Genomic DNA, 26,797 nt, shown 5'->3' on the forward strand with positions numbered 1-26,797 from the left:
TGACTCTTTATTTTAATATAGTACTAGCATATCTGGACAATAATAATAATAATAATAATAATAATGACTATCAGCTGCGACTTGGGAGAAGGAGACACACTAGGATTCACTCTAAGCTATTGACAACAGCTATTCAAATGCTAAATCATGGTGGGAGAAATTATCTGAAGACTCTCAATCACAAGTAAATAGGGCAACTGAAGGTGAATACTAATGTTTCTGAGGAAAATATCTTGCAAAAATTTCACACAAATTTGCTAGTAACAGTTTTATTTCCTATAAAAATATACATTGCATCAAAACATATTCTTCACCAAATAAAAACTTTTTTTAAATTTTTTACATTCATGGAAGACAATACTATTTTACATTGTTATTTAATGTCTTTGTAAGAAATGCGGCACTTAAATCTATTGAACATACATGTTGGTCAGAGCATACACAAATTCTTATACAAATTAGTAACAGTCAGATATTACCTCAACCATGTTATCACCATGAATTTTTCAATTTATGGCATTTTGATTAGCATAAAATGTTACGTAACTCTTAATAGTCAGCAGAGCAATTCAACATTGTAAGGCACTATTAATGCCACAGTTATGGTTAAATATCATATGGCAAGAAGCTGATATAATGAGTTAGTTGCCTCATGCTTTAATTTTTGTCCAACTCCTTGTTCATGTCACAAACATTTATCTTGTTCTAAACTTGTGTCATCATGTGAGTCTTGAAAACTGTGCACACTATCTCCAACATTGTACATTAAGAGAAAAGAAAACAGAAATGGAAGCAAAAGGTATGTAAATTGGAACCCAACTGTCTCAAACTCTTCTTATGGCACTGAATGTGCTATCAAGATAATATAACATTCTTTTACTACAAAATGGGACACAATTCCATGAGGTTTATCTAGCCACTGAAATCACACACCAGACTGATTGGTCAAAAGAACTAGAACTGTGATAAATGTGCTTCATGTTCCTGGAGGGCTACTATACTTCCTCACAATACAACTGAAAACTAGTTTTTCTTGCAACTTTCCTCCCGTTAACACGGTTTGCAAAAACTGTCTAGAAACAACATTAAGAAAGTGTTGAGTCAAATGCTATAAAGAAGTTCATACTTCGTTAAAAACCAAGGTTTTGTATGTGATAAACTAGTATGTGGCAAAGGGAAGCACGCGGAAAAAGACACTCACAGTTCTACTGTTCCTTTTCACATCTCAGTTCATTAAAAATATGGATATTAATACATTTGCACGTGTATTCAGTTTTCACAAAATGATTGCAGCTATTTAAAAAAAATCATTTTCACAGTCTCTAAAACCTAGTACTGGCAGATAAAAACCATCTAAATCACTGGGAGAAGCTGTGACATACTTAACAAAATAGAGAGACATCTAAAGCAGGAGTTTATTAATGAGAATGAAGGCGTTCCCAGCAAACTCCACGGATGAAATCTTCTATGGTTATTGTCCAAGAAACAGTGTCTTCTTGAGGCAACTTTTTGACAAGTTTCTTGCTCATCATCTTCAGATGAAGAAGGTGTCTAAACACCCAATGAGCAGGAAATTTGTTGAAAACTGCTTAAGTCAATACTGTTACTCAGCCGATAAGCCAAGAATAATCAATCAGGAATTTCTTACTGTACCAAAACCGAAAATGGAGAACCATTAAGTCACATCTTTTGATGCCCACCTTAATGACTTCCTCTTTTATCTTTATACTGTTTCTTTTTGTAACATTTATCCTTACCAAAATTTAATAGTATAGAAAACAATGCAAATTTATTATAAAACTTCACAAGCGGACATATATAATGAGCTAAATTACAGTTATTTAAAAGGGTTTTACTCCTGGCATACTTTGAAGCCAGTTATAAGGCATTCCCTGAATAATGTTTATGACACATTAATTCACCAACATTATTCTGTAGAGAATCTTCGGTGAGAACGAGTACTTTGCGATTTACAGGCACAATCTGATTAGACAATCATCGTAAAATGCAACTTGCTCATTAAAGTGGGTCTCAATGCACTGATTTATTAGACTATTTTTTGTATCCTTTATAAATAGTTTAATATGCTGTTTACAATAGGTATGATTGTGAAACATGAAAATCTCTAACAAATAAATTAAAGTATTTTGCTAAAGCAGAAATAATACTGAGATAGACTGTAAACAATGATACAATCAGTAGTCAGCTTTTTATATTCCTTTTGCCCTACAAATGACATTGGAACATTTGTCTTTAACAGATACTGATTTAATTTCTACTATTCTAAAAATGTGTTTGATAGTAAACAAAGAATTGTTGCAACTCTATCAATAAGTTTTTAAGCTGACATACATTAATAAATGCATTCCATATCCAAGAATGCAGACATAATCATTAAGAGAAAATTTAGGATGTCATATAAACTGGAGAGCCTTTCAATGTGGTTTGTAAGCCATTCATTCAGGCTTCTTCAATGCAATGTGTAAATTCTAAAATTAAGTTTTGAGACTGAATATATTGTTTTGGTCTTCCAAAACTTTGACGTAACAGTTTAAGTTTATATATTTTCACATATATTTACAGTGAGAGGCAAGCAACATATTTCAGTATACCTCAACATAAGCAGCAGAAGCTGTTTCCTCTTTACTATATGGGCGTAAGTAAGAAAATTAGAATGATAAGAACACATTTTCAAATAAAGGCAATTGTTAATTGTTCTGCAACCTGAACTGCCCAGTGAGACAAGAGAATTAAAAGGGCAAAAATTCTCCATGGCTCAGTATCCAAAATGCATTATATAACAATAAGTAGACAAAACAAATGTAATTGCTGATACCATTATTGTTCACAGTGTAATTCTAACTAATAAATAGCAGCTATCAAATAATACTGAGTGAGACAGTATGGCTACCGTTTATGAAAAAAAGCATCTTTCTGAAGAAAAGATTACAAACATCCTATCCACCACAAGGTCATTAACAGATAAGGATGTTTTTAAGAAGAACACCAAGTATAAATGACTACAGTACTTGGGACAATACACAAAGCACTTATATACTGATATTCTAACATTTAAAAAATATATACCTTTATTTTAATATATACAACCACACATTGCTCCTTTATCTGTGATGGGAGGGAGGGAGGGGTTATATGAGTAAAGAAATCTCTGCTAATGTAGTGACTCAGATAATAATCAGTAGCTAATAACTTTTTTTAACACTACAAATCTCCAGGTCGATTTCAACACTTTTTTTCTACACTGGAGTATACTTTCATTGGTTAATCGAAAACAAAACAGAAAACACCCACACGTTCATAACTCAACCAGAATATTATTCAGTGACACCACAGTAGTTATGTTATTCCTTAATATATATATTTTTTAAATAGTGCTTCTCTCTATATAAATATATTTTTCAGTGCTATTTCATTTATATTCTCTACAGCTCACTGCACATCTAACAGAATCTAGTTTTATTACCTTACCCTAAATATAAACTGGAAGCTGCCAGTCATTATCATCTAGCCTTCAGACATCTATAATTGGATAAGTCATAACTGTATATCGTCAGTTTGTTTCGTCTGGTATAAATCATTTAATGCTAGTCAAAGTGGCAATTGAACTTCATTGTTCACATCAATAATTTATCTTCCTTTTGCTCAGAGACACACACAGAGATTGCAACTGCATCCATATTTCCATCCAGAGAGTAGGACCTGATTCAAAGCCCCCAATCATATCCTCTGTATTATCTGAGTTCTACAAAACTTCCACCACAACTGGTCACACACACTACTGATATACTTCATATTCCTAGGACTATCCCAACTGGTTGGTTGGTTTGTGGGGTTGAAAGGACCAGACTGCAAAGGTCATCAGTCCCGACTATCTCAACTCATTTATCCTCTTGGATAATCTGACCTTTGTATCATACATATGTTTTGCAGATAATCACAGTTGTTGTGAAGGGTATTAATATTTCCAAAGAATAAGGTTGTGGGCAAATGAATCATCCTATAAAGTTAATCATATGAGTCCTAAAAGGATGAGGATGCTATGTAATGTGTCAGGGAAAAAAAGGGATCTAACATCAATCAATAGCAAAATATGTTTTTCCATTTAACACTTTTTTACATATCACAGAAGGTAATTCATGAACTAGCCAGTGTATTCTGCAATAATTTCTGTATACAAGAAAAGGAGGATGTGGATGGGAATGTCCCATGTGTTGCTGCTGCTGGCGATATTGAATTTCCTACATAAGTGATCTCCATCACAATCATCTGTAATGAATATAAATGCAGCAGCTTGTTCCGCACAAAAATACATATTTGTTTGAGCAAACGACAAAAGATGAAATTAGGTTCTATTAGGAAATAACATAAGACAACTCAGTCACTTGTGCCAAAAACTTCATATGCCCCAAGTCCAGCATACAAATAATTGTCAAAATACAGCGTATAAGAAAATGAAGAGATATTTTAATAGATAACTGACGCAAAATGAGAGAACTACAGTTGAACATAGTATCAACAAACTGTATAAGTAAATCTGTAAAACAAGCAAAGAGAGACACCAAATGATGTGAGGAGGCTATAACTGGACAGAAGATGAAGAAAATAGGTGTGATAACTTTGAGACAATGATATTTAAATGGGCTGTATTACATTTATGTTACTGTAAAATATATATTAAAGCTGTCTAGAGTGCTTTCTTAGCATGCTTTTTATTTTATGACAAATTATATTTAGATATCTTTGGTTCTGATCCTATATCACAGACTTATCCACTTCCATAGTTGATAGTTTAATTCATGTTTCAAAACTGAGATCTGAATCATCAAGAGTGCCACCTTTTGCCAAATCATTGTGGCATAGGGGAGGACACAATATAAGCAGTTTATTTGAAATGTAGATTTGTTTTCAGCTGTACACTCAACATAAAACTTTTATCTAACATATTTTATTGCGATTGGAAGATTTTTAAAGGTACACTACAAAGGGCCTTAGTGCGACAAATGAAGATGCTGCTCATATGTCGCACTAAGGCCCTTTGTAGTGTACCTTTTAAAAATCTACCAATCACATTAAAATCTGTACTGTATTATTTTATTAACACTATTATCTTTACTTCACCTCATTTTGTCTTTGTAAAAAATCTCTATCAGCACTCATACCCAAGTTTTTCCATCTTTTTTGTGTGCCTGTTGTTGACTTAACACTTCTGCTATATTTGGTGAGTTGTCTCCTTTATTCCTAAATTATTTACTTTGGGTTTATCTATTTCACCCTCCTCTGCTAACCCTCCAACAGATAAAAAGTCATGCTAATAAAGAAAAGTTGATGCAAGCATAACAGCCACAGAAACCCTATCAAATCATGTTTCTAACAGTCTTCAGTCAGAAACTTAAGAAAGAATCTGGGGAGGGGGTGGGGTGAGAATAAAAGAATGGCAAAGGCAAAACAGTACAGGTGACAGGACATGAAGATACTGATAAAAAAGACCCAAAAATGAATTAAAATTAGAACAAAACAATATCACACTGCCACATTTTTCTACAACTCTTTGTCCCCTTCAGCATTCTGCAAAAGGATTATCAGTTCCAGCAGTTGGACATTTTGTGAATAGTGGTCACCATATATTTAACATCGTTTCATTTTTTTTTTTTTTATTTGTTCCATATGATTACTTGCGTATCAACTCATTATGTATCTCTCTCTCTTTTCTGTTTTTGCTTCTGCTTTTTTTTATTTTTTGCCCTATTTCTTTTTAGATTCCTGACCTTCCCCTCCCTCCCCCAAAGTTGTTAATTCAGTTCTTTTCTTTCAACATTTTCATACAGGCCAGTCATCTCATCCAGGCCAGTCATCTCATCCAGGCCAGTCATCTCATCCACCTCCCAGCTGAATGCCATCCACTGACTAAAATCATTCTACAAATTGTGTGGATTGCAGGTAAGACATGCATCTCCTTAAGCTACCATCTTTGTGGAGAGTAGATTTAAAATCTGCATCTTACAAGCAGTTCTGAGATTATCAGAACCATGAAGGAGTTTACAATACACATGTTATTTTATGTCTCATCAACCACATACAAGCTAACAGTACCACACTGGCACTATCCCATACCCCATTTTGAGACATTCAGGATCTAAGAAGTCGATTAAAAGTTACATTAGCTAGATGTCTACTAATGAACAAAGGCAACAAAACACTAACACTATACATGGCCTAGAATTGGGTTCCAGAATTGGGTTGTTTGCCATTCACATATTTCAATCACTAAGTGTATCATACATGCATATTCATTCATCTTTAATGCCATAAGCATGAACTACCAATATGAAGTAAATGCTAATGTTCTATCTGTGTTCATATATTTTTTGAATACAGGAGTAAGTCATTAAGTAAGTAACAAATTGACATGGGGTGCTGAATGTCTGAATTAGGCACCACAGGATATGGATATATTAACTAGAACAGTGCCAAGTGATATTTGACACAAAAAGAGTGTTTAGGAAAGCATAATAGCAGTTTAAAAATGTACAGTTCCTCTGAGAAAGTGTACAATTCTTAAGCAGCATTCTTTTATGCATTTCTTGCTGGTAAAGAATACGTAATCACAGAATATCCATAAAGAGGAGCTTCCTATGTGAGGTGAAGGTTGCCTGTCATGTAGCACTGTTTACAATGCGTGTAGCAGTTTTTTGGTACACACTTATAAAAAAGAACATCACACTGGATGACAAGTAGAGATTAAGAGAGGTAACAGACTGAAGAATTAATCCAAACAAACAGAAGTGTACAGACAATGCATCAGCTCCATCAGTTATTCATATGGCATTGCACACCTTATAACACAAGACTGGTTGATAGCATTGAACTAAGCACACAGAAGCAAAAGAATGGTATTACAGTATCCCAATCACTATGATGATTAAAATAGATGACAATAAGCCCTTGATTCACTATTACCAGCATAGGACAGTGTCCACAATGTAATAAAAACATCTTGTTCTGGTTGTGAATAAATATAAGGAGACATCTGTTAAGAAAATTATATGCAGTGTTCAGGATTATAACAGCATTTACTCACCAGTTTCCAGCATCAAGATGAAACTGTAAATGTAACATCATCAGGAAGCTTTGAAAAGACATTTAACGAAACTGTCAAATGCTCCACGCTAGGGCATGCTGGTGTGTCACACCACCACCAATAAGTCAAGCAAGCTGCTGCAAAATTTCAAGTTTTAACTCCCCAAGAATCTTCTAAGGCAGTATGATCTAACTCTAAACTACTTTCATTTGTTCATACCTGTATATTTCTTACTCTGGTAGTCTAAAAGGTTACTGGATGAACAGGTATACACCTCAATGTACAGGGAGATTATAGTGGGAATTGTAACTATTGTTTACCTCAGTATTCTTAATTTTCTGATTTATGTAGACCTGTATCTTATTTATTGGCTTATGCCAGAAGTTCTAAAATTTTGTTCTGGTACCAGGAATACTAATATGTAAGTACCAATACCATCATCAAAGTGGCAAACAGTGTTGATGGTCTCCCTGTAGGTAATATTTTTCCTGAGAGAGAGAGAGAGAGAGAGAGAGAGAGAGAGAGAGAGAGAGAGAGAGAGATATTTAGAAAATTTCCCAGAAGTGAATAACGAAAAATGGCGACACCAAATGAAGCCCTATTACTGATAAACTTAAAGGCAGTGAAGTCTATCTAAAGTCTTAAAATTCACCTTTGTTTTGGAAATTAAAGCTACATTACCAAATAAGCTATCGCTATCTCTCTCTCTCTCTCTCTCTCTCTCTCTCTCTCTCTCTCTCGCTCTCGCTCTCGCACTCGCACTCGCACATTAATAATTTCCAGTGTTAGCTGTGCTGCATTCTTGGCTAATGGAAACGATTCTATTCCGTATAGTGTGTATGCCCATATGATATACCACCAAGTAAGTATACAGATGACCTGTATAGTTATGCACTACTGTTACATTTTTCTCTCATTTAATTATAATCCCAGTTCTGATGTTCAGTCTTATTGGCAGGAGCATTGCTTATCAATCTAATACATTTCTAGCAAAAATATAAGCTATATATGGAAGGGCATAATAAGCCTGAAAAAACATTTCTTACCACCATTCAATTCAAAAGCTTTCTCACACAGCATCTTAAAACACAGGCTTATATGAACCACTAAAAAGTAGCAAATATTTACAGCTTGTGGTTACTGTCTAAAACTGACAGACAATTTTTCTACAAACATCACATTGAGTATGGACAGATTTTTGTAACCCTTATCTTTTAAAAAGCATAGAACAAACAAGAAATCTTCCATTATGAGTGACATTGCTAATAATTGCAGCTGACAATTAATCAGTCTGGGATACACAAACTTTAAGATTATTATGTAATAATTTTTGGAATAAAAACTGAGCAAACCTATTACGTGTGTCCCGAGAAATATTTGCATTCCTTCCTGGGCAAAAGGAAACAGTATCTATGTGATTATTTATTGTCAACATAAACTTCGGTCCATTACATAACAGACACCTAGTAATACAACAAAGAGGCTCAAATCTTAAGAATTCAATTTCTTTTTGCGTCACTCTGAGAAAAACATTTCTATTTACAAAGTAAATGAAATAATATATCGCGAAAACTATGCCGGTGGAAAATTCATGAAAAGAACTGAATAACAAATTACAGTAAAATAATTTTCTGTGCTATTTTTGTTACAAAATAAATCAGATTAATGACTGTTTTTAACACATATTCATGTCATGCAACCTAAGACATAAAGAGGCATGAAATATCTATTAATAATGCCAGTTTGGAAGATTTATAAACACACATTTTCCAGGAAGAGAGAGTGAATGAATCACAAAAAATATATAAGAATGGTAACAAAGGAAGAATAGCAGTAACAATAACAAAAACAATAACAAAACAACAGAAATAACAATAGTAGCAAAAATAACAACAATAAACATGTTAGCATAAAGTAACAGGAAGAACTTTTCACTGTACCAATACATTAAAATCACAGATTTAAATCATTAAAATACTAGAAGCTAAGATTTTCTTCACCAGATGCTGGCAGCTATCATCATGTTTAAGAAACTGACACTAATGTAAGTGTATTTCTGGATTCTCAGTAGTTTCTTAATAAATACTTTGCTCTCTCACAGAAACCATGTTCCTGTAACCCAAAAGAAGGAATTTTTCCACATTAGGTAAATGTTCCAAAGTGGTGGACATGATAAGCGCACAACCTATAGTTTTAAAAAATAAGGTAGATACACATACGGAACGACATTTTATCCATTTATGGTGCTGTAGATTACTGTAACATCATGGCTTTGTTTTTCTGGTTGCCAAATGCATTACCAGATGGACAGTTTTCACTGACAAATTGGAATTTAATTTATAAGGGAGTTCAAGACCTATATGTCATAGCATCAAATCAAAGTGTAGATAAAACATATGCCAAGAATTTGATGAGAGTTTTCACTGAAATCCTTTTTAAGTAGTACAGTTCATTAATTTACTCTTAAGTCAATCAGTTTTAATAGTAGAAGCTCAAGGTTTCTGAAAACTTTACAGTGGAAAAAGATTAAAGCTCTCACTTCATGATTCATTATTATGATAGGATAAATTCATTTACATAGACAATATCACATTTATTTTGTGAACTAATCAGTTAAATAGCACACTGCTATACACAAAAAAAATATTGTTCAAATTGAATAAGAGCTGAATAAAGAAATTAAAAAATAAACTTTTTGTTATAGTGATGGAAATGGTTCTAATAAATTATGTACTACAATGAAGTTATTCTATGAAAAAAAAATCCAACTGCTGGACGGCATATAGCAATGCAGGTACAGGGACAGGGGCAACCAATATTATAGAAAAATTAGAGAAATCTATGGTGGGATAACTAGGTCACTCCTAAGAAACAAATTGACCACCAAATTACTTAACAAGTTACGCTATAATAAATGAACTTTTGGTTTCAGTTATGAGAATTCAACTTCCTGCGTATCTACATGAAGTTAGCAGGAAGCTGCACACTATTGTGACTGGGGATGAAGATACATAGTTGCCGTGGCAAGAAGAAAAGTATATGTCCTTTCTTCAAGAGGGAGACTTTTTCTTTGTAACTATCTTCAATTGTTACTCTATTTATTTCTCTAACCACTCGCCATTTTTTTCTGTCAAGACAAAGCATGTAAAAATGTGACACAATGAAGTGACACAGGCTAAAATGCAATGTCAGATAAACTAACACATGAACAACAGATAATATGGCAAAAATGGTCATACAATTAATACATTGTAAGATTTCTTGTTTACACAATGATAGTCACAGTCTTAAGCCATAAAAGCACTCGTAAAAAAGCCTCACTGTGTACCACAGCACAAAAAAACAAAGCTGGTTATCTACTTTTCTACTGTTTCACAGACAAGTATCTAACAACAGTTTTCTGTCAGATCCTATGTAACATTCATGTTTACATATGGTCATGAATTATAATCTAAAAAGTACTACAGCATGAGGAAATACTGCTTTTCCACACACAAAAATAAAATCACTACAACACAATTTAAAACAGCATATAAAGGTTTTCATTTGAACTTTCAGGATAATCACTGTTCTCCTGAACAGCAATAGTGGGATAGCAACAATTTGTCATTCAATGTTCCACTACAAGTTTACAGGTAGCTGAAGTATTTGTATAAACTACTTCAATGGAAGATTGTTGCTGAGATGACTGATTCCCATGAAGCAGGCTCAAGGGACAGACATTGCTTCATAAGAGTCAGTCTTTTCAGTAGCAGGCTAGATAAAAACCTAATAAGCTGTATCTTATAAAACCTGATTAAAACTGTTTGCCACTGGCCAATGACTAAAACATATTGATGTTTATACATGCCATTTAACACTTGCTCAAAAAATATGTTTTTGTGTAAAAATTATCACGTCAACTGATTTATTTGCCTACCTAGAGTCTATTTCTGTTTTGACACTCACATACGGATTCTGGAGGATACGAGGAGTTGTTTCCATTACTCGCAGCAGTAAATTATCCAGATAGTCTTCAAGATCTTTCACTTTCTTGTTTTGGTCTTCAACAGTGAGCTGAAGGTTATATATTATTGAAATCAATTCCTGGAACAATGATTAACACATGAAAAACAGTATTCATGACAAACTGAAGTAGAACATCATTTCTAATATGAAACAAACTAATCAATTGTCTTATTAAGAAGCAGGGAAATATCATCTTATGGAAAACTACACAAGACACTAAAATTCAAGTTTTACGCACAGAATTTTAAGTTTTTACAACCAGAAAAAGTTCTGGAAATACAATAAAAGAATCTGAAAAAATATGGCATAAGACAAACAACAGTAACATTATTTTGCACAAGCATAGCAAAAAAGTCAAAAGTTTAGGTTGACCTAGACAGATGCTGCAGCTTGCACATTTTTCACCACATATTAGTAAACAAATGGTTAACAGTTTGTGGACTTTTCTGAGTGAAGCAGTCAAGTATAAAGAAGCTACTCTACTCATCTGTACAAAGGGCAAAGAGACAATGACAGATAACATGCAGTTCTGACAGATTAAAACTGTGTGCCGGACTGAGACTCAAACTTGGGACCTTTGGCTCTTGCGGGCAAGTGCTTTACCATCTGAGCTACCCAAGCATGAGGTACTGGCAAAATTGAAGCCATGAGGACGGGTCATGAGTCGTGCTTGGGTAGCTCAGATGGTAGAGCACTTGCCCATGAAAGGCAAAGTTCCTGAGTTCAAGTCTCGGTCCAGCACACAGTTTTAATGTGCCAGGAAGTTTCATATCAGCACACACTCCGCTGCAGAGTGAAAATCTCATTCTAGACCCCTACTGACAGCACAGTATAATGACACATTAAGAATTACTTACTTCTTTGGTATTATTTTCATATTTTTGGATAACAGAATCTGGTGTTTTATTCCCACAAGTACGGACTTTTTTATCATCATTTTCACCACCTATAATTATTCGCTCTTCTGCAGTAGGAGTTTTCACCTCTGGTATAGCTTCCTCATTCTTCGGATCACCTATGATACAAAGAAGTTAAATACGATAATTTATAATCAGTAATTATAATGAGATAAGTGGCAGTTTATACGAAGAGGGCTTACAAGCAGTACACATAAATAAGTTAAAGGTATCACTATCAACATTTGTTTTATAACAACATGCTAACGAGCATTACAGAATCCACACAAATTACTGGTGTTGGAACTAACCACAGAAGTCAAACAAAGTAAGAGAAAGACTTGATGTGGAGAGCCACCTCACAACTGCACCTCTGGCTTACTACAGCACACTGTTTTTGTTTTTAAACTTTTATATTTCTAACAGTTCTGTTGATGCCTATGTATCACATCCTCCATATTATAATATTTTTTTACTTTGGTAAAATGCAAACACTGACTTCTGCCATTCTTTTGAACTAGCTTTACCTTCTTGCTTCACAGTGATTTTTCTGTTGTGACCACTATATCCCATTCTGCCTGGCTCCCTTTCTCACAACTCTTGTAAGCTACACCATCTACCTTATCATGGCTGGATTAACTGGCACAAGTACTTCAGGAATTTTAATAAGTTGCTTGGGAGATCAATATTACTGGCCTGCATTTAACACAGAAAGTTCCACCCCCCCCCCCCCCCCCCCCAAAAAAATGTTTCCTGACTCACAGTACTCTGAACTATGTTGGACAACTACAGCTCATCAAGGACAAGATGGGTCATCAATTGAAATTAAATTAGCATAAGCTACTTGTATTTATGAGTAAAATTGTATACTGAATGAGAGTTCCTTTAATGTTGAACATGACAGTTTTATGTAAAAAGTGTTCTCACAAGTAATACACAATGAGAAATTATGAACATACACCCCCCCCCCCCCCCACCACCCCCAGTCCCCTTTTCACATACATCTAAGGTTGTGGAGCAGCCTTCAAGTGTTATGCAAATATTTCAAACAACTGTATAGCTCTATTAATAAAGTAGGATACAATGACTGTTTTACATATTTTTAATCTTCACGTTTTTCTTGAATATATATGAAGTTGGCCTCTATAGCAGAAGGAAATGGTCATTATCAGCTACATAATTTAGCAATTGTAAATAAAAAATCAGTTTTAACTCATTGACAGTTGCTGTTACTCTCTAAGAGGATATGTCTCCCCTTAGAAAAATGTTGTGTGAACATTATGGTTTTTTCCAAAACATTTAAAGCAAAAGTACGACATAGCCAAATCATATCCAAGAATCCAAGGTTTTTGAATTCAGAATGTATGATGGTAGTCTTCTAAACCAAATATTAATACACTGAGGGTAGTTACTGTCTTATTTTCTCAGCCACATGCAACTGGGCACCTTTCATTCATAACTTGTCCAAAAATAAAAATCTACCCTCTCCCATTAAAAGCCTGCCAGAATCGCACATGAGTACACTTCAGTTGAAAACAGTTGTTCTTACTGTCTTCATTCCAACGTCTAGTTCGATCCAGCTCTCTATGCAAGTTTATCCTGTGCAAGTACCTTCACTTCTGCACAATTGTTGCAATCAACATCCATTTTAACCTGCTTCCTGTGGTCACACCTATATTCATACTTAAGAATGTGTCCTATCAACCCACCTCTTCTTTTAGTCAAGTTGTGTCACAATTTTTTTTTCTCCACAGTTCGATTCAGCACCTCTTCTTCAGTTATCCCATGTACTCTTCTAATTGTCAGATTTTTCTGTAGCTCCACATTTAAAAAGCTTCCATTTCCCAATTGTCAGCATTCCTTTACACACCACATTTCAAAAGCTTCCATTCTTTTCCCATATGAACTGTTTATTGTTCACATTTTGCTGATGTATAAGGCCACACTCCAGACAAATACAATATGTAACCAGTTTGTTTGTACCTTCATCAGATATTCTGCAACTCAAATAGCGAAACTTGTCTGCTACCACTGTAGACACTACCCATTCTGTTCAGCTGATCTTACAAGTTCTTTACTATCCCTGACAAAATTACAGTATCTTTGGCAAAACCTTAAATTATTATTCCTTCTCCCTGAACTTAAATCCACATTTTTCAAATTTCTCTTTCCTTTTCTTTACTACCTGCTCAATGTACAGATAGTAAAATGGGGGAGGGAGTGGGCTACAACACTGTCTCATTCCCCTCTCAACTACTTCCTTTTAATGCCCTTTGACTCTTTATGCCACTGAACAGTTTCTGTCAACAGCCTTTTCCTCCTTGCATTTTATCCATACTATCTTCAGAATTTCATAATGTGTATTCCAGTAACCTCCATCAAAAGCTTTCTCAAAATCTGTAACTGCATTAAATGTATCTTCTAAAATAAATTGCAATGCTCAGCTTGTTCTTTTATTTTTTCAGAACCCAGAGTGATTTATCCAGAATCAGTTTCTTAAAGTCTTCCCATTCATCTGTAAATAATTTGTGTTAATATTTTGCTGTCATGTGATACTGAACTGATTGTCTGCTAATGTGCACATGTTGGCACTTGTTGTTGGAATTGAAATTACTGCATTCTTCTTGAAGCCTGAGGATATTTCTCCTCTCCCATCTCTCACATATACACTGCACACCGGGTGGGATAGTTTGGTCATGCTCGATTCTGACAAAATCTCAATAATTCTGAAGGAATGTCTTCTACACCATATGTCTTGTTTTCACTTAGGTATTGCACTGCACCATCAAATTGTTCTCAGAGTACTATATCTCTCATTTTGTAACACTTATGCCTGTTATTGGTTATGACAATTTTTAGCAACCTCCATGTTCCCCGTGGGTACTGTAACATCTATGTTATATATGTTCTTTGATTTTAAACATATGGAAATTCTTTAGCGTTATGTAAACAGAATTAATTTGTATTTTTTTAAAAACTATGTTCTTTCATACTATAATGAAATATAAAAGGCGGAGTAAGTCCCTCCACAACAAAAAGGATTAGGTGAAGTGTGAAAGGTGGTTTTGGCACAGAGTAGCGAGAGATATCTTTGTGGAATATATAGTCTGTGGCCAGCAGCCACTGAACTAACATCCTGAGTGCTTAGTGAGGCAGGGACTGCATTGAAAGTGGAAGAAATATGCGTGAGATGCGAATTATTATTTGTTGTTATATGATGGTATTTATTGATTTGCTCTGAAACAGGAAATTCTGACACCAAGAAGATATTACAAAGAGCAGTTTACATCAAGAGCCATGATTGTACAATATGGCTTTGCTCTGATGCCACAGAAAACAGCCAATGCCACCACATTCAGTCAAAGTAGGTGTTAACGTTGTATTTACATTCTTGGACCAGAAGTATGCCGAAGTTACCAATAACAAATTTTCCTGTTTTAAATATGTCATGAATATTTGTTTATCCTTAATCATTTACCTTTAGAGGGTCTATTTCCTGTTACTGAGATATTCCAGGTTTTTCTCAAAGTTGATGAACTATATAATCAATATTGTTAAAAGTTTTTGCTAACGTTGGGGAAGAATAACTTTGTTAATTGATTAATGAACCTCTTCTATGAAGTGTTCAACATGGTTATCAAAGTACCTCAGGGAAAGCACAGAAAAACAATAATTGTTAACAAATACTAAACTGATGCCCGAAATTTCAATTACTATTCAAATCATTGCACAGAAATTAAATTTTGCAAAGTAAAGTAGTTGAGTACAGAAAACAAATGTAGGCTGTAACATTTCAAAGTCCCACACCTTTCTGCTTTACTTTACAGGTTTGCAGTAACGTTTTTGTTTGTGAATTTATGACCGTGTGTATTATTACTGTGTATTATTAGTAGTGTTCGCATAAAACCCAATCAGTAAAAAAACAACAGCTTCTAGGTTCCCCTACATCAAATCTCTGATTTAATAGACCTACAGTAAAAATTTATATAAGGTTTAGAAATTATTCTGGAAATATTTGTGCACTTGATAAAATAACTGGCACTAACTGATTAAAACTGTAACAGATTAAGGGCCCATAAAAACAAAGAGTGCTCACGTCAGTTAAAATAACAGCTTGGTAACTTTTTCAAAATTACTGTCTTTCAGCAGTAAGTGTTAGAACCATCTTATATCTGAATTGTTCCACCTGTTGGTTGGCACATTGTGTTGAGTATTGGTGTTACCAAACCGACTTCATATTCGTGTATAGCAGTTAGTTTACTTTGTTAGCAGTATATTTACTTGGAATTACTTTCTCTAATTAGGCTGATGGCCATATTCATTTGTATGATCACAGATTTACTTTCCAAATGTAATAACTTAGGTTCGATTCCCGCCAGAATAATTGTTGCCTCCTTTCAATACACAGCCTTTCAGGTGATGAAATGCTGTCCAGTTACTTTCCATTAACACACGTCAAATTTCAAATCCTGACAAAAAAGTAACATTGTAACTGACTCGCTCATACAGTAGTAACCTAAAGTGTTACAATTTCATCTTTATCCATGTCTTCCTCCCGTTCCGTAACACTGACTTCATGTTTCTTTCCTTTATATGGCCCTTCTCTATGTTCTTTCTCGCTGCTTTCCTTTCTTTGCTTAGTACTGGTTTGCCATCTGAGCTTAAGACATTCATACAGCTGCTTCTCTTTTCTCCCGAGGGTAAGCTATAGATGGCATCAATCTCTCCAGTCAAGCATGCTTCTACAAACTTGCATTCGTTCTCTAGCCATTCATCTGTTGCCACTTTAAACTTTGTCAAGTTAATTGTTTAAATTTCCATACTCCCTTTTGACTATTTCATCTGAAGCATTTTTATTATTTATCCTCTTATCGATTACATCAATATTTTGTGTGTTATCCTCAGATTCTATTGTACGCTGTCTTTCTGACTAGTTGATCTTCTGCTGCCACTGTTGATTTATCTTTAAAAGTAACCCACTTTCATTCTATCATATTCCTTTCCTCTGTTTCAGTCAAGCGCTGCCCAATACTCCCTTTGACACTCTGAAGAACCCCTGGTTCTTTTAAATTATCCAAGTCTAACTTCCTATCTTTCCAAAATTTCTTCAGTTTCAGTCTGCAGTTCATTAGCAACAAATTATAGTTGGAGTCCACATCTGCTGCTGAAAGCATTTTGCAGTTTAAAATCTGGTTTTGAAACAACTGTCTAACAATTATACACTGTATCTGAAACATTCTGGTGTGTCCAAGTCTTTTCCACTTATATAACTTCCTTTCATGATTCTCTGCAATGATTAAATTGTGCTCTGTGCAAAATTCCACCAGATGACTTCCCCTCTCCTTCCTTCTTCCCACTACTTTTCCTTCATGTCTTTTTCCTAAACTACTGTCCAAGAATAATGTTTTATGGAGCATCCATTCAGCTAATTAGTACCAAATATTTGGTTAATAGGTACCTCAATATTATGTAATGAATGGCACTGAATAATTTGTAACTAAAAACATGCACTTGGAAACCAAATACATGTTTCATATTTCTCTTTACCAACACCAACTGTTGTCTTTTCATTTCACCTGCTCTAAGTTAATTTTTCCATCAATGTACTGCTTGTCAAACAGCATAAACATCTACACTAGTCCAGCCAGTCATCAGTGCCATAACTTCTTGAATCACCAAACATCTTACCCTGTTATCATCAATGGGATCAGATAACTGTTACATATTTTTCCACACACTTCTATTCCCTTCATTGGTTTCTTACCCAGCTGTGTGAACACCACAAGACAGCACTATACTCATAAGATATATAAAGCAGCTACTATTAAACAGCACCACATGAACAAAGTTTAGTAGATACTGGAAAGAAATGTAAAAAACACACTTTATCTGTGCAGAAAACTCACCTTTACGAAAATGTTTATTAAAGCGTCTTGCAAGTTTTGAGATATCTTTTTCTTTTGTTTTTTCCTTTTCTTTATCATCCTGTGTGATGGTTTCAGTAACATTTCTTGGAATATCTTCATTAACCTTTCTTAATGCTGCCACTGGAGTGTCTATTGTATTTGCACGGACAATTGCTGGTGTGCTTGCATGAGTGATGTTATCAAATTCTTTATCTTCACACTGACTCATAGTAAATGACTTCGATGTATCCCAAGACCTTCTCTTTAGTGTATCTGAATTATTAATAACTGAATCTGTTCACAGAAAAAAGCACATCAGCTTCAGTAATATAACAACAATATGTATAATTTCAAACATAAATTTCCAGTACACACAGATGATGATTGTAATTATTATGAATCTCACATCAGCTGAGTACCTACTGAGCTTGAAACAACTTGTAACAATAAAACCTGAGAATATGACAGCTCTAACTATAGGATGGTAGACTGATGAGCAACTTTAGTGATGAAGTGGAAGCAATGGATGTTAAATAACAAAACACTGTAGGTTGAATTCACTACTGAAATTGTCACATTATTTCTGAAATTATGGAATATTCCCCAAGAAAAAGAGTAAGTCAACTTTTATGTATACTCCAGTCCACCTGATGATTCTGATGATTTTATGGGAGTAAATGTAATCTTTATTAAGCCCAAAAACACTGGGCAGAAATTAGTCTTCACTTGAGTATTACCAATGCTGGCCATCTATATCTGATTACAGGACAATCAGATGCAGCACATGACTGATATAGATGACTTAGTGAGACAGTGTATTGATATGGTGACATGATTTAGCAACTCCTGCATATTATTCCAGTTATTTGGATGGTCATCTGCCAGTAAAGTGTGTTGTTTGCCCTTCTAAGTATCCATTTTCCCAATTTTATTTTTGTGATCACTATCCAGCAGATTCCACCACATAGAAAAGTGGTCAGGGACGATCATCAACTTCTCCTTTTGCACAATTTGGGAGTTTACGACAAGACAGTGGCAGGTTTACATATAACTTAAAAGACTCTTCATTAGAGTTACAGTGTGTTATGTCCAACACTGAGTAGTCTTGTTTAATTTTATGACACTCAAAAACTTTGGCTCCAGGTGGTGGCAGAGGGAGCTCCACAGCAATCACATACAGTAATTTTTCAAGAAGAAAGATGATGATAGGGTTCAGCAATAGGGACATTGACAGACATTATGTTACCAGAGTCATGTAGTGAAAGACAGGTGGACTATATCTTTTACAGCCACTTGTATGTTACAACATGTGGGTAGCAGTATTCAGACCCAATGGTCGCTACATGATTTAGAATGGGTCTAATGAAAACAGATGAAAGTTTGTTTACTTTGGTCCACAATCCATTTAAGCTCTGCATAAAAATGAGATCACATTAACAATAATGTCTATCATCATCTTCACAATGTTTGTTCCTGTAAAACTATCATAACAAGCAGACTGCATGTTTTTGGATTTCCAACCAATTTGACAAAACCATTTTTTTTTTTTGTGGCCTAACCATCACCTTAGGCTGCACCACATGGCGGCCTTTCATCTTACACGTTCTTGTTGATTGGCCTCCAACTAGACTTTGAGATACTGTCATTCTCCCACACCTTTTTATAGGAGAGTTCCAGTTCTAATGTCCAGCATGTCCTTTAATATACAGAATGATTATAACTAAATTTTTGCTATTTGAGCCAGGCAGACAGAAAACTATTTACCGTATGGGTTCACAACTTTAGAGGAATGATGTTCAGACAGCCAGCAGTAGGATTCCCATTGTTGTTAGTGCTAGTGTCATGACTTGCCGTGATGCACTGGCACTGGTATAGCGACGTAGGGTTGAAACACAAACATTAGTGTTCATTACAGTTGCAGGCAGTCGACACAGGTCTGGACAATGTGAGCAGGGCTGTACCTGTAAAGCTGTTTTATGAAAACACCAAGAATAGTGTAGCTGCTCTTTGTATTAATGCATTAAAGGAATATGGAGAAGTTCTCTTTCTGCAGCGAGATTGAAGAACTTATTCGGAAGTTTGAATTAGTTGGCAATTTGCGAATTCCTTCTGAGAAAGGCCCACAGCCAAAAATTGTTGAAAAAATTACTGTTGCCATGGATGAGAACGATGGGTGCAATATGTGAGCTTCAAGCAGTGTACAAGCTGTGCCATGACAGCTGAACACTAAACGGTCCACCTTTCAAAAAGTGCAGTAAACTGGGAAATAGTACTTCTAGTGCCATTTCAGGCTCTTGTAGATACAAGTGGTTGTCACATTGAGCTATGTGTGTAATCTGGAACATAAACATAGTGTGCAATTGCCTCTCATGTGGCAGTTAAATTGTATTTCTTTCAGTGGTTTATTTGTATTTCTCTTCCACATGTTCCTACAAATGTTTCACAAAGTTTCATTGTCCTACACCATATGTTTTTCATGGGGGCTCTCAGAAGTAGTGGAAATTTAATAATAATTGTCGTCCACATTCGTTTTTCTGTTATCATATCATTAAGCCTTGCTCACTGTTTTAAGGACTCCGATGAACTGTGTGGCAGGTGAGATCCTAAGCCTTCCTTAAATTTTGAATGTGTGTATTTTCTTTATGTAGGTATATCCACTCTTATCTTAAGCCAACAGAAGCAGCAAGGCACATCAGCTGTTAATGAGTATTGCCTGTGATATAATTAGGAAATCAGAAACAAGGCCAGTATTGTGGCGAGAACTCTTGAAAAGTTTCCCATACAAGATTGGGAAGTAGCCTCCTGAAATAATTAATGGCAAACATCATATAGAGAGGGACTGAGGTCTCAGATTCACTAATTTATGGTATCCCCAACTTAATTTGTTGAGATCTTCCCAGCAATCTCATCTGAAAGGACATTTTTCCGTGGGGGGGAAAACTGCAGCAAGGAGTATAGTGAGCACTGACAATTAACCTCTGTTGTACATATGGACACAATAGATGAAAGGCAATGAGCACAAATAATACCACTATTTGCAGCACCTGAAGGGGAAGACTATATTGGTCGTCAGAATATTGTCGCAAAAATGTATCAGTGTTATGTCCCAGAATGATACCCTGGGCAGTTGTGAAACATTTTTGGTTTCCTCTCACTGTAGCCAGTGCCAGAATTGAGCCAAGGCAGTCTAGTACGTAATATCAAGATTGGAATGCCGACAAACAAGAATGGGCAACATTGCATGCAGAATGGGTAAAACGGATGTACCAACAAATTAATTGCTGCACATCATCTGAGCTGGATGATCGAAGCGCCGATGCAGCAGAGTGACCTCAGAGACAAGAGAGTGTAGTGTTATTCTACTGATCACACACAGTGAAGTAACAATGTGTAAGTTGTATGCAAAACTGACTTGCAGCATACATATTCTGCAGAAATAACTCAATTGAAAGTCCAAAAAGAAGAGTTCTGACACTTCGATGCATTGCAGAGCACTGTCGGGTCCAGAAAACTAGGCCACAACTGGTCATTCTTGCCACACAATAACATCATTGGCATAGGATGACCAGTATGAACACTGTTGACTTCCAAAGGCCAGTTCTCACTTTGCATCTAACCAATTCAGAGAGGGACCTGTGACACGCCGTCTGTGGTCCAACAAGTTGACTTCAGTATACAATACAACAGCCAGGCCCATCTGAAGTACTTAGCTGCCAAGGGCTGCTGCCATCTCATCTTTGCCTTTTCTGATGAGATGACTTGTTGCTTTCTACCACCACGCCTGCTTGATGTCTAGCTGATTGTACCTGGTGAGCTGCTGAACCATCATCAACCTGTGGGATAGCAATACCTGGCACCATCTGACCTGCATCTATGAGCAAACACTGGCACCAAAACAGGGAGAAAAAGGTCATTTACAACTTGTACAGTAACTCAACTGCAGTTTTAAAAGTTGGAGAACCCATAGAGGAAGTGGTGGCTGAGAAGGGAATGAGACAGGGATGTAGCCTATCCCCACCATTATTCAAGCAAGCTGTGAAGGACAGCTAGGAGAAATTTGGAAAGGGAATTAAACTTCAGGAAGAAGAAATAAAAACTTTGGGGTTTGTTGATGACACTGTAATTCTGTCAGAGATAACAGAAGGCTTAAAAGTGTGGATGAACGGAATGTACAGTGTCTTGAAAGGAGGATATAGGATAAACATTATCAAAAGCCAAACAAGGGTAATGGGATGTAGTCAAACTAAAACAGATGATGCTGAAGGAATTAGATTAGGAAATAAGACACTAAAAGTAGTAGACTTGTTTTGATATTTGGGCAGTAAAACAACTTATGATGACCGTGATATTTGGGCAGTAAAACAACTTATGATGACCGAAGTATAGAGGACACAAATGTAGAATAGCAATGACAAGAAAATAGTTTCAGAAGAAGAGAAATTTTTTAACATCAAATATAAACTGAAGTGTTAGTATTTCCTGAAATCATTTGTCTATAGTTGGCCTTGTACGAAAAATGAAACATGGGTAATAAGCAGTTCAGCCAAGAAAAGAATAAAAGCTTCTGAAATGTGCTACCGAAGAATGCTGAAGATTAGATGGACAGATCAATTTACTAAAGAGGATGTACTGAATAGAATTGAGTAGAAAGGAAATCAGTGGCATAACACATTTTGAGACAGCTGTTTTAGTATAGGAGGGAAGTGTTGGGGGTAAAATTAGCAGTGCGAGACCAAGAGACGAGTACAATAAGCAGTTCATATTCAGAGTTGAAGAGGCTTGCACAGGAGAGAGTAGCATGGTGAGTTGCATCAAACCTGTCTATGAATAGAAGAAGAAGAAGAAGACCACCACCATCACCACCACCAGAACAACAACAACAACATCTTTCCATTTCATAATCAACTACTAAATAACAACAACAACGACAACAACAACATCTTTCCATTTCATAATCAACTACTAAATAACACCAAAAGGCAACACCAAGGGAAGACCTAGTGGTAGCATATTTATCTGCTGACATTACATTTCTTGACACAATACCACAATTAATTGTACTACAAGATGCGTTCTGGAGAGATCTTTAATGCTATGTATGTTAGCTTTGATTCATGCTTAACATTTTTTGTGTTTTTAATTCTAAACTTGAGAGATTTAATGATTTGTGTGTATACAATCTGCAGCATTTATGAAATTGTGCAACAAAACAGTGATGTTCCCATTTGTTGGTACATATTCCCTTGTATATATGTTTACTCAATGGGACAAACTCACTCCTGAGAGAGAGGGAGAGGGGGGGGGGGGGAGAGAGAGAGAGAGAGAGAGAGAGAGAGAGAGAGAGAGAGAGAGAGAGAGAGAGAGAGAGAGAGGGTGGAGGGGGGGGGGGATTTTTTCACATAAATGTGAAAACTCTTAAACATTCTTTAAATAAAACAACATGTCAGCCTACAATTTTGGAGCTCTCTAGCGGTAAAGGGCTGCAAATGAAGAATAAAGATGCAGAATGTTAATAATGTTAGTTTTATTTAAAAAGCTTTAAGAGTTCTCACAAAAAAATCAGAAGCAGTACTTTTCAGCATTCTCTTGTAATATTATACAACATATTTCTATTAAATTAATAAGCAAGCCCCAGCAACTTTAAGAAAACACAGAAGTGCACAAAAATTTTGGAGAAAGGAGGATACGAACAATCTCTCCTTTACATTTCCGCACTTATGTATCTTACGTTATATGATCCCTAGAAAGCATTAATCACCGTTACGTTGTTAACTGACATTTAATTAGAACATATCATACCAAAAACAATGCATTTTTGATACACCTTCAATGTGCCATTACTTTGAAATGGCATACTTCCCAACACACAAATTGCAATTCAAAAACAATGAAATACCAACATTCTTTCACCACCAATATGATGTTTCCCATCATTTTCTAACGACAAACCATGCAAATAATGATGCATTTTTATGAGATCCTTAATGCACTGGTGCTTTAAACTAGCATATATTCAAAGGATATGCATCATAATATAAACTCCACAATATACACACTTAAAATAATTAGGATGAAACCCAATATGTCACCATCTACATTCTGCTTGTGACACAGGAAGGCTAGGTTGTAAGGACTGAGCCAACAGGAGGCCCATAAGAGCCGTACTCTGTAAAAGCCACACTCCCAAACCTCTGCTGCATAGAGCTAAGTGGAATTTCAAGGAACAGCCTTAAGACTAATTACTGCCTGTTCACAATCATCATTTGACATCAGTTCCCCCAGTGGAATTCTCCGATATTTTCCTAATTTCCAAACAAGTTTTAGCATTTTCCCCTGACAAATTTTGAGATCTCAAGGGTAAGTAAAGACATAAGTTGAAAAAAAAAAAAAAAAAAATGACTTCTGCACTTCTCCCTCATGTGAGTAAAAAATCTTAAGTACTAACATCAACATCTTTTGTAGTTAACTGCTTTTAGATGGAGAAAGCAAGCCATATGGTATTATATTCCAGTAAGACCACTGTTGTTATTTTATTTCAATAAAACAAAACACATCCGGTGACAAAAATACGCATTTCCTTGGAGTTGCAAGAGAGATTTAAAATACCTTCACTGATTTCAGAAATAACCTCAGAAAAAGTAGGTCTCTTGAAAGAAGTGCATAAGGCAGGGAAGAGTTATGTACACCAACACTATAGGTTACCACCAATAAAATGTTAGTTCTACTATGTTCATTATTGTCGGCTATTGTCCACTGCGTTATGTCTATTATTTTACAGATATTGTGTGATTTTTCTTTAAAGAAATATATGAATACATAGTGTACAAACCACCAGCAACGGTCACAGTTTCCTTCTTCTTATCGTTCATAATTTCTAATATATAAACTACGTTCAAAGAGCAAAAATGTGTTACAATTAATAAAATGGCTATAAAATGTCACACTGTACAATGCACTTGCAGTGAGACAATCACAATTCCTTAAATCCATCGCCTATGGCCTCTGGCATGCTGAGGAGCACCTTGGTCTTGGTCCATGGAGAAACCACACAAATCCACAACATTATGCCAAACACAGACAGACCTGACCTGCAAGCATATCTGTCAGACTACATCTGACAGGCATGGCCTGCACATTAGAAGGAAATGATGGGCTTCAGACTGGCAGGCGATCCGTTACAGACATCCACAGAAATGGCCTGCAGTTTTGGTCCATCACAGGAATCCACTTGTGTGGCCAGCTATCCACTTGTCACATGCGATGAAGTGAGATTCCAGTGATCAATCCATGCAACAGATAACTTGCGCAAATACTCTGAGAATCAATACTAATGAGGATGCATAGCAATTCACCATAAAGATGATTTCTGAGTTGCAGATGGGCATGTAGGAAAGACAATCACACTCTCATAACTAAATTTTCGGCCACAGCCCTTGTCAGAAAATGAGAATATATACACATTCCCACAATCACTCAGACGCAACTCATGCACACATGACTGCCATCACCAGCCACTGCATCAACAATCTCTGAGAATCAGATTCAAACAAACCACTCCTTGTGCTTCCCTGCCTCTCGTTGGTAGTTACTAGGCTAGTGCCAAAAAGCGGTGGCAGCACTGACTGCAAGCTGAGAGATGTGGTAGGAAGGGTAGAAGCAGTATGAATGAGGGAATAGGTAAGTGGCGCATGATCTCAGCTGCACCCAGCCAGTGGCGATTCATGACATCCCAGTAAACAAACCATTCCATCTACTGAGACAAAAAGAGATTTTTTCCATTTTTTTTTTCAAATTTCCCAGACGCATTTGAAATTCCCTGATCTTCACTTATTTCCAGAACTTGTAGCAACCCTGGATATGCATTCTGAAATTTAACTTCTGTAATCCATTATTGAGAAATGTATCTTCATTTAACTATGAGCCATGCCTGCTGTAACACCAGAATATCAGTATTTTATGGGCTCTACTTCTCTACACATCACAAATGTTACTAATAATAAGACATAAGAAACTGCTTATTCAGGTAGTTGCTCCACATAATTAAAAAGTCTCAACTTAGATTAAGAAGTAAACCGAACTACAAGTATAAGTACTACAGCTATTTTAGAATTACCTTTCCCCTGCTTTCCATATAATTTCTGTTCCCATTCATCAACAGTCTTATCCTGTGAAACACTTCTTGGTGGCTTAGGTGGAACAGAAGCTGTACCAGTCATGTTTGTTCTTCGCAAAAATTCTCCTCCTGCCAAATTTTCAAGGGATCCAGCAGGTGGAGTTGCTGCCGTTTGCTGACTTGTACTCAGAGAACTCAGGGAACTTTTGTGAGACAGGTCATCAAACTAGAAAGAAAATGTTAAGATACTGTAGACTAGAAAACCAGTAACATTTTACTCAACAACAAATACAGGGTAGGTGTGTGAGGAGAAAGAAGGGACATGAGAAAAGGTATGCATGAGGTAGTTTGTGGTGGTGGTTTTGTTTTTAAGATGATAATTAAGCAAAAGAAGAGTTAATCACAGCCACATGGTAAGATTAATATTATTTTTTAAATTGACTGGTAAATCATGGGCGGAATAGAACAATCTGCAATACAGTGGGAGTCTTGAGCGACAGATATGCTCATTAATGACATGGTGAACGCTACAGAGCGGGTCTGTCCTCTAGTGTAAACCAATTTGTGTGCCAATCTACTGTTCAATACTTCCTGTACATAGCAACTGACATTACTGATGAATTGGACCAAATATATGAAATGGGGCACATGATTCTGTAAGTTTATACTTATACTATGAAGTAACCAGCTAGAGTGCACAGAAACATTCTAATGCAGCAATGAGCTTCATATGTTAAGATCTTCTCACTCAGAGAAATGTATGAATTTTTCAAAT

At 35.8% G+C, this 26,797-nt stretch overlaps 1 protein-coding gene across 2 annotated transcripts in view; it reads right to left on the reverse strand.

The window, feature by feature from the left end:
• Positions 1-551: 551 nt before the first annotated feature.
• LOC126298850 (rab11 family-interacting protein 1) overlaps positions 552-26,797 on the reverse strand; it is a 121,235-nt gene continuing 94,989 nt past the window's right edge. The window contains exons 8-12 of one of the 2 annotated variants that reach the window (XM_049990360.1): positions 26,023-26,248; positions 17,910-18,203; positions 11,965-12,122; positions 11,048-11,185; positions 552-9,211 (exon numbers count right to left, since the gene is read on the reverse strand). In XM_049990360.1, the coding sequence (XP_049846317.1) occupies positions 9,164-9,211; positions 11,048-11,185; positions 11,965-12,122; positions 17,910-18,203; positions 26,023-26,248 (864 nt within the window). In that variant the 3' untranslated portion in view covers positions 552-9,163. Of the gene's footprint in view, positions 9,212-11,018; positions 11,186-11,964; positions 12,123-17,909; positions 18,204-26,022; positions 26,249-26,797 lie in introns of both variants that reach the window. The other variant, XM_049990359.1, reaches the window with a different exon arrangement.

The sequence above is a fragment of the Schistocerca gregaria genome, chromosome X (genome assembly GCF_023897955.1).
Source record: "Schistocerca gregaria isolate iqSchGreg1 chromosome X, iqSchGreg1.2, whole genome shotgun sequence".
In the NCBI taxonomy this organism is placed as follows: Eukaryota; Metazoa; Arthropoda; class Insecta; order Orthoptera; family Acrididae; genus Schistocerca; species Schistocerca gregaria.